Source organism: Otolemur garnettii, unplaced genomic scaffold (genome assembly GCF_000181295.1).
Source record: "Otolemur garnettii isolate 467f Iridium unplaced genomic scaffold, OtoGar3 scaffold00028, whole genome shotgun sequence".
NCBI lineage: Eukaryota > Metazoa > Chordata > Mammalia > Primates > Galagidae > Otolemur > Otolemur garnettii.
Genome location: NW_003852423.1, coordinates 14450995 through 14460860, shown reverse-complemented (window position 1 = coordinate 14460860; position 9866 = coordinate 14450995). Strand labels below are relative to the sequence as shown.

General features: G+C 40.7%; 1 protein-coding gene across 3 annotated transcripts in view; it reads left to right on the top strand.

Moving 5' to 3' along the window:
- KBTBD2 (kelch repeat and BTB domain containing 2) overlaps positions 1 to 9866 on the top strand; it is a 31272-nt gene that overhangs the window by 17221 nt on the left and 4185 nt on the right. For all 3 annotated transcript variants that reach the window (XM_023512470.1, XM_003788571.3, XM_023512471.1), the window contains exon 3: positions 7089 to 7254. In XM_023512470.1, coding sequence (XP_023368238.1) covers positions 7089 to 7254 — 166 coding nt within the window. The remainder of the gene's footprint in view (positions 1 to 7088; positions 7255 to 9866) is intronic.

The following is a 9866-nucleotide window of genomic DNA, read 5'->3' as shown; positions in this document are numbered from 1 at the left end:
GGCGCCGAGCCGGTTACTACATGTTAAATAAGACTTTTACTTCCTTTGCAAAAGTGTGTTTTTTATTTATTTTTTTACTATTATCATTTGTGTTATCCATTTAGCCTTACAGACTCCTTGCCAGATTTAAATGTTTAATAATTAATAACATTGTTGGTGTTCTCTACACTTCAGAACTTAGAGGTTGATTAGTTATTTATAAAGCTTAACTTTACATGTTTATTGTCTTTTGCATATTTTTAAGTTTCATGAAAAAAATAGATGCTAAGGCGTAGAAATTGCTTTATTTGTTTTCTACTCTTAGGTTGATTTTTACTTAGTTTTTGAAAAGGACAGGGTGAATAAAGATGAATTAATGTGGATCAGTATATTCCTATGTTTGCAACCTTGTAAGTAAGTAAAGATTGATAGTAAATTAGTTTCTGCTGTTCTTTTGACTTAGTCTGACCTTTAGAGTTGGCTTACTTTACATGAAGATATATAGAAACTTCACATTGCTCAATCTAACACATCCCCAATGCCTTTTGCCTTACCTGGGCCTATAATTTTTTGTTTCAGGTTAAGCTGTAGATATTTCCTGCAATTTCAGACACTGATTTTCTTGTCTGTTAGAAAGCTTAGAGTTTTTGCGGACCCTGGTTCTAGAACCTAGTTGATCATCAAAATCCTCTTGGAGAATAAATGGAGATCCTTAGATTTCAAAACCCAGAAATTGTGATTCATTGAGTCTGGGTTATGAAATCAGAATTGATATATCTAAAAGCTTCCTAAATGATTGTGTTATCTGATGGGTTTTTTTTTTCCCCAGGTCCATTGTCTTAGTAGATGATATTAGACATTAAAGGTTACGGGTTCAGTAAATACCTGGATTCATTAGCTCTTCTCCCCCTCCCCCCCTTTGTTTTTTCTTCAAAGAAATGGTGTCTCACTATGTTGCCCAGGCTGGCCTCAAACTCCTGGGACAAAATGATCCTGCCATCTCAGCCTCCTGAGTAATTGGGAACTATAGGCTCATGCCAGTGCTGTCAGCTTACCTCTCCCTTTTTGTTGGTGTTAATTATAAATTGATTATCCATTTTTAGAAAGAGCTTTATATCTTTTTTTTTTTTTTTCTTTTTGAGACAGTCTCACTATGTCACCCTCGGTAGAGTGCTGTGGCATCACAGCTCATAGCAACCTCCAGCTCTTGGGCTTAAGCAATTCTCTTGCCTCAGCCTCCTGAGTAGCTGAGACTACAGGCGCCCACCACAACACCCAGCTTTGTTGCAGTTTGGCGGGGGTCAGGTTTGAACTGGGGGCAGGCTGGCTGCCCTACTCACTGAGCCACAGGCACTGCCCCAGAAATTCTATTTTTATAATATTTTCTGCATTGTTATCATTGCATTGTTACCAGAAAGTAACACATGAGTTTAGTTATGTCTGTCTTTTTTTTCCTCATTAAATTTACTTGTATATGGCTCAGTGCTTGTGGCTCAAGTGGCTAAGCCACCAGCCACATACACCTAAGGTGGTGGGTTCGAATCCAGCTCGGACCTGCCAAACAATGATGGCTGCAACCAAAAAAATAGCCTGGTGTTGTGGCGGGCGCCTGTGGTCCCAGCTACTTGGGAGGCTGAGGCAGGAGATTCGCTTGAGCCCAGGAGTTGGAGGTTGCTGTGAGCTGTGATGCCATGGCACTCTACCCAGGGGCTCAGCTTGAGGCTCTGTCTCAAAAAAAAAAAAAAAATTTACTTGTATAGATAATATATTACCCTTTAAATTCTTTAGCCATGAGATTATTATTTATCTTTAACTGATTAGGTTATAATTGATTTTCCTGCCGACCAGGAAACCTGATCTTTGATTAACATTACAGTCTTAACAATAACACAGTTATTTCAAGCTGCCATTATTTTATAACTAATGAGTTCCCTTCTTTAGCTTCCTTTGTCTTCTGAGAGAATACAGCAGCCCTCTGTATCCATGAGATCTGCATTTGTGAATTCAACCAATTGTGGATGTTAAATAAAGTACTTGGAAAAAAGGGTAGGCATGGTGGCTTATGCCAGTAATCCTAGCACTCCAAGGCAGGAGGATCACTTGAGGTTAAGAGTTGGAGACCATGGCTCAGTGCCTGTGGCTCAGGGGTCTAAGGTGCCAGGCACACCAGAGCTGGCAGGTTTGAATCCAGCCTGGGGCCACCAAACAACAGTGACGGCTGCAACCAAAAAATAGCCAGGTGTTGTGGCAGGCACCTGTGGCCCTGGCTACTTGGGAGGCGGAGGCAGGAGAATCGCTTGAGCCCAGGGGTTGGAGGTTGCTGTGAGCTCTGATGCTACGCCAGGAAGACAGCTTGAGGCTCTGTCTCAAAAAAAAAAAAAAAAAGAGTTGGAGACCAGCTTGTGCAAAGCAAGACTCCATCTGTACTAAAAATAGAAAAATTAGCCAGGCATGGTAGGTTGGGACCTGTGGGACCTCCCAACCACTTGGGAGGCTGAGGCAGGAGGATCGCTTGAGCCCAGGAGCGTGAGGTTGCTGTGAAGTAGGCTGAGGCTGTGACACTCTAACCTGGGTGACAAAGGGAGTCCCTGTCTCAGAAACAGATAGTCCCTTACATGTTTAGGGTTAAAGCCCCACCCACCATTAAAATCTCATGTTTGATACAGTTGTCTGTAAGAAAACACCTACATGTTAATTTTTTTCTTCCCATATACCTGTACTGTATATCTTTTCTCTGGAGTAGGCTTTTTGATGTTTTCCTAAGTGTTTTTCAACTGGATTTTGCTTCCAAGTTTGCAGATAACAAGATCTTTGTATATAGTGAGAGCTATTACGTTTTTCCTTTGTAGTCTGAGTTAACATTTCCATCCCACCAAGAATCTGTGGATTCTTCTGAAAAGTAGTTTCTGTTTCTTGGTTACATTACAGTTCATTTTAGACTCCAAATGAGAGAATTACTTGAGAATTACTCAGCACTTCTACTGTGTTATTTCAGCGTATTACATTATTATGTAATTCAGTATTTGTTTTTCCTAAAAATGTCAGTTTAAAATTTTCATTATCAAGCTGGCTAGGCTTCTACTCATCTGTAGTCTACTCATCAGAACCACAGTTTCTTTGTAGAAGTTCATCATTCTCGTGTCATAAACCATAGTCTAGAACTGGGTTCTTAAACCTTTTTTATCTCACAGTACCGTTGAACCTATATTTAAACATCCATGAAACGTCCATGGCACACTTAAACTATGTTCACTAAAAATAGTGTTTAAAAAAAAAAGAATAGGGTGGCGCCTCTGGCTCAAGGACTAGGGCGTCGGCTCCATATACCAGAGGTGGTGGGTTCAAACCTGGCCCTGGCCAAAAACTGCAAAAAAAAAAAAAAGGAATATACTTATTGTCCTTTGAAATTATTTTGAAAATAATTCAATTAATGATCTTTAAAATTTTTCTAGTCTGGCTGTGTGCCTGTAGCACAGTGGTTACAGCACCAGCCACATACACCAAGACTGGCAGGTTTGAAGCCGGCCTGGGCCAGCTAAACGACAACAACTGTAACAAAAAATAGCAGGGCATTGTGGTGGGTGCCTGTAGTCTCAGCTACTTGGGGGAGGCTGAGGCAAGAGAATCAAGCCCAGGAGTTTGAGGTTGCAGTGAACTGTGACATGCACTCCACTGAGGGTGACATAGACTGTGTCGTCTCAAAAAAAAAAAAAAAAATTTTTTTTTTTTTTCAGGACACACCTAAGATACCCTGCTGTGCTCAGCACACTGGTTGTGATAGGTAAAATTAGGTATCAGATCAAACACACAAGACCAAAATGTAATGAACATAGAGGGAAGTTTATTTATTTATTTTTTTTTTGAGACAGAGCCTCAGGCTGTCTCCCTGGTTAAGAATGCTGTGGCATCACAGCTCACAGGAACCTCTACCTCCTAGGCTCAAACAATTCTCCTGCCTCCACCTCCCAAGTAGCCAGGGCCACAGGTGCCTGCCACAACACCTGGCTATTTTTTGGTTGCAGCCGTCACTGTTGTTTGGTGGCCCCAGGCTGGATTCAAACCTGCCAGCTCTGGTGTATGTGGCTGGTGCCTTAGCCGCTTGAGCCACAGGTGCTGAGCCAGGGAAGTTTATTTTATGCTCACAACTGGGCTGAAATCTAAAGAGATGTCAGCAGCTTTAGGGAGGTAGGCAGTTCTTTTATAGCTGGCTGAGGGGGCAGGTGGTTTCTATCAAGGACTACCAAACTGTTGTTCTTTATCAGAGCCTCAAAGATGTTATCTCATTATCAGGACTTCTCATTATCAGGATTCTTCTGGCAGGCTCTTCTTATCGGAGTGTCAGAGGCTTAGAGTGTCAGCTTATTTCTCACCCGGTCTGTAATTGGGCTGGTGCAAGGATAGGATGAGCCTGCAGCATGTCTCTCTTATCTGAGTTATGACCATCTGTAACAAGAGTGTTGCAGAATGGCTTTTCAGTTCAAGATAGGGTTAGCTTGGCCAGCCTGACAAGTTGAAAAATCACTGGTCTAGAATACCCAGTCTCAGTGTCATTATTAGTCAGCCATTCCCCTGCTCTAGTCTCTTTCTCAACTGGAATACATGTGAAAACCACTTGAACCCTAAGTCTTGTGTTTTTTTATTCTGAACTCTTTTCTTTTTTGAAAGAGAGCCTTAAGCTGAACCCTAAATCTTGTGTTTTTTTATTCTGAACTCTTTTTTTTTGAAAGAGAGCCTTAAGCTGTCACCTTAAGAGATAAAGAGAGCCTTAAGCTGGGTAGAGTGCTGTGGCATCACAGCTCACAGCAGCCCGCACTCCTGGGCTTAAGTGATTCTTTTGCCTCAGCCTCCAAAGTAGCTGGGACTACAGGCACCTGCCACAGTGCCTGGCCACTTTTTTTTTTTTTTTTTTTTTGTAGCTGTCGTCGTCGTTTGGCAGGCCCGGGCTGGATTCTAACCCACTGGCTCTGGTGTATGTGGCTGGTTGAGCTATAGGCGCCAAGCCTACTCTAAACTCTTAAAAGTTGATTTTCTTGCTCTTACTCAGTCTGGTCTCAAACTCCTGACCGTAAGCAATCTTCCCACCTTGGCCTCCCTAGGATTATAGGTGTGAGCCACCATGACTGGCCACAGTAGGTGATAAAGAAATATCTTGGATGTTTTTCCAGAACACTTCCTGGCTCTTCATTATCCAGTCAGGTTTATTTGTGGCCATCCTGCATCCCTTGGTGGGAAATTATTCTTTTTTTAAATTCTAATTGAACTCTACCTTAGGTTGGTCATTGGGATTCTTGGGTAGATTTTTCTTATAGGTTTTCATCTCCCTCACATAACTTACCCATCTTTGACCCATATCACCTTGTAGAGGAGTCATGGCCCACTGCATTAATGCTGACTTCTAAAGTTCTACTAAAACAGTATCTAACTGATTCTGTTATTTCTTTTTCCATTTGTCTCAGGTACTCTACTTCAAATCAGATATACCCCAAATTTAATTTACCTTTTCCTAGAATGAACTTTCCTCGTAGTCTTTACAGTTTTTATCTCAATGGCTAATAATATTTGTTCAGGTACTTTAAAATAAAAAAGTAGCTTTTGCTCTTCTGTGTCTTTTTTCCTACTCTATCCCATGCAGTCTTGCTGGCTCTTGGCTTTTGTATCCATTTCTGCCACCCTTGTTCTTGTTCTTCTTACCTCTCATCTGAATTTTGCTGTAACCTCATAACCACTTTCCCTGTCTCCAACCTCTGGTTCTTGAGATCTGACAGCATAGTGGAGTCATCCTATGGTACATTTTTATCATGCTAAAGCCACACTCAAAACCCTTAGGTCTTCTCCGCTATCTACATGGAAAAGCTCAGACTCCTTGTCTCACTTAAAGACTGTGATCTGCCTACCAGTCATATTTCCAGTTCATTTTCAGGTATCCTGCATGAGCTTTTTTGTTCAGCTATGCCCCTTTAGCAAATGGTACTTATGTTTTACCATTTCATCTATTTTTAATGCTATCCTCAGCTCCTTGTTCTTGAGGGGCCCAAGGTACTAAGTGTTGTGATACCAGCTTGTGAACATTTTATGTAGTGGTTTTTCTTACGCATGTGATAATAGTCATCTCTTATCTATGTATTCTCCATAATACCAGTTGCCTTTCCAGCAGTTTCCTGTATATGGTAGCTTTTGGAAAAATATCCTACGTATTTTTAGGAAATGGAGTAAATGATTTTTTTTTTTTAGAGAGTCTAGCTCTGTTGCTCCAGGTAGAGTGTAGTGGTGTCATTGTAGCTCAGAGCAACTTCAGACTCCTGGGCTGAGGCCATCCTCTTGCGTGAGCCTCCCAAGTAGTTGAGACTATAGGCACATGACACCATGCACAGTTAATTTTTTCTATTTTTGGTAAAGACAAAGTCTCACTCTTGCTCGGGCTGGTCTCAAACTCTGGGCCTCAAGCAGTCCTTCCACTTTGGCTTCTCAGAGTGCTAGGATCACAGGTGTGGGTCATCACTCTCAGTCAAGTAAATGAATTTTGAACAGTTTTTTTGAGACGTAATTTCTATACACATACCTTAAAATCTACCCATTTGAAGTATACAAGTTAACACATTTTAGTATGTGCGTGTTTAGCATTGTACAGCCATTTCCACAATCTAAATTTTGAGCATTTCCATCACTTTGTGTCTATTTATAGTCACTGCCTCTTTTCACATGCAGCTCTAGGAAACTACTAATGTACCTTCTGTCTGTTTCCTTTCTGGGGACAATTTATATAAACGGACTTGTACAGTATGTGGTCTTTTTTATTTGGCTTCCTTGACTGAGTATGTTTGTGAAGTTCATTTATGTCATTGTATTTTTTAGTACTTAGTTCCTTTTTATTGCTGATAATTATTCCATTGTATGAATATAAGGAAATGAAATTTTAATGTTTTCCCTCAAAGTGGCATGGTGGAATCGTTTGGTATATCTTTGGCACCAGGCCATAAGCTTTTTTATTGTTTTCCTAGGAAGTGTCCCCATAAGCAAATACCATAAATAAATGTCCTTTGTTGTCTAGTTTTTTTTAGCTCTACCTTTGTTTTGCATGAATGTACTTACTATCCCCTTCTCTGCTGTAGGGCCATGTTCATGAGTGGACTAAGTGAAAGCAAACAGACACATGTACATCTGAGGAATGTGGATGCTGCCACCTTACAGATAATAATAACTTACGCATACACGGGTAACTTGGCAGTAAATGACCGCACTGTAGAACAGCTTTATGAAACAGCTTGCTTCCTACAGGTAAGAATTTTTCCCTCTCTCATGTACATGAGTTGTGGTTTGGTTTATTAGGTGGTTTATTTTGTAAAGAATCATTGTTTTGCCAGTGATGTTTTATATCTGTGTAATTTTATTATTGGAGGTCTTCAAAAGTAAAAGATTTTTCCTCTTTATAAAATGTGTAAGGGAAAAACAATAGGATTTGAACAATTAATAAAACAAGTTTTGTGATAGAAACTTAAATCAGGCTCGGCGCCTGTGGCTCAAGCGGCTAAGGCGCCAGCCACATACACCTAAGGTGGCGGGTTCGAATCCCCAGCCCGGGCCCGCCAAACAACAATGATGGCTGCAACCAAAAAATGGCCGGCACTGTGGCGGGTGCCTGTAGTCCCAGCTACTTGGGAGGCGGAGGCAGGAGACTCTCTTGAGCCCAGGAGTTGGAGGTTGCTGTGAGCTGTGATGCCATGGCACTCTACCCAGGGGGATAGCTTGAGGCTCTGTCTAAAAAAAGAAAAAAAGATAGGTGAAAATTTCAGACTGGTTATACCTGAGAATTTAGATTTCAAGTAAAAGTAATTTTTAGTTTATTTTTAAAGATAGGGTGTCACTCTGTCACCCAGGCTGGAGTGCAGTGACATGATGGCTCACTGTAACCTCAAACTCTTGGGTGAGCCTCCTGCCTCATTCTCCTGATTAGCTAAACTTTAGGCACATGCTGCTACATGCAGCTAATTTTTCCTTATATTCTATGGAGATGGGGTCTCACTTTGTTGTTCAGGCTAGTCTCAAACTCCAGAGCGCAAGTGATCCTCCCACCTCAGCCTCCTAGATAGCTTAGGACTACAGGTGCACACCACCACGACTGGGTAATTGGAGAGATAGGATCTCGCTGTGTTGCTCAGTCTGGTCTCAAACTCAGGTCCTCAAGCAGTCCTCCCAAGGACTTAGCCTCCCAATGAATTGGGATTACAAGCCACTATATCTGGCCATAAAACTGATTTTAAAACTATTTTTTAGCAGTATTTATTGAATTTAAGTGCTGCTTTTTTTGTGTATTTACAGTTTAGATATAGTAATTTTTGATGGTATATGCATTTTCACAGAAGAATTTAAGATTCTTAGGGAAATTACTATACTTAAATATTTATAATGGGGTGGCATCTGTGGCTCAGTGAGCAGGGCACCGGCCCCATACCAGGGTAGTTGGGTTCAAACCCAGCTCTGGCCAAGCTACAACAAAAAAGTGGCCAGGTGTTGTGGCAGGTGCCTGTAGTCCCTCCCAGCTACTTGGGAGGCTGAGGAACGAGAATCACCTAAGCCCAAGAGCTGGAGGTTGCTGTGAGCTGTGATGCTAAGGTGAGACTCTGTCTCTAAAAAAATATGTGTATATTTATAATGGTTACGTGACTATATTGAGCTCTCAAGAAATTTAAACAAAATAAAACAGTGATGATTGACACACGTTTGATTTATTGGTAAACTCTTTTACTTGGTATTTCCCTCATGTTCCTTTGTTCAATGTTAAGAAGAATATGAGCATTTTTTCCTCATTCCTTTCCTTTGGATTTCAGAAAGCAAAGTTTTTCCAAAAGGAGAACCTTCATACTAAAGCTTAAATTTTGGGAGCACAGTTCATGATACCTCATTAGATACTTGATAAATATGTAGTATGTGCTGAATATTGATGACACTGGCGAAACGTCATGGCCTGGGTGTAACTCTGGAAACCAGAACTCAGTTCATGTCTTTAATGTTGCTTCCTTCCCTTCTAGTCTTGTGTATGTTGAGTACCCTTTATCTGAAATGCTTGGGACCAGAAGGGTTTTCAAGTTTTGGAATATTTGCATTATATCTGCTGGCTCAGCATCTCAACTCTGAAAACATAGAATCTAAAATGTGCCAGTGTGCATTTCCCTTGAGCATCAAAGCAACACTCAAAAGAGTTTTAGATTTTGGAGCATTTTTGATTTCAGTTTTTTGAAATTGGGATAAATCAACCTATACATTTTTCCTACACAATTTACATTGTCCTATTGTATGGGGGAAAGGAGGTTGTTACAGCTTCTGGGTGCTTTAGAATCAAAGGTGTTCACATCCTAATTTCAGACTTGAAAGGGAGAAGTACTTACTATAAGCACTGTCTGTAGCTTGCAAATTTTCATTAAACTTTTTTTTTTAAAGCCAAGAACTAAACGCAGGCATTTTTTCAGAAAAGAAAGACATTGAAGAATTTTAAGAAATGTGGATTTCAGAACACTTTGTTACCATAAATAACTGTTCCTCGTAATTTTTTTCTGACATTATAATGAAAGCCACATAAATATGCTTGCCCAGATCCAAAACAGGACTGTTTTGGATTATGAGTTATGCTGGCAAGCCTGAGGTGGCATATTTGACTACAAACATGATTGTCACTGTTAACTACATGAACTGATAGTATTTTTATGTGCCAAATACTGTACTAATGCTTTATATTTGAGGTAGAGAACTATTTTCCCATTTTACATGTACACAAAACTGAGGTTTAAAGAGGTGGCTCGGTGCCTGTAGCTAAAGAGGCTAAGGCGCCAGCCACATACACCAGAGCTGGCGGGTTCGAATCCAGCCTGGGCCTGCCAAACAACAATGACAAC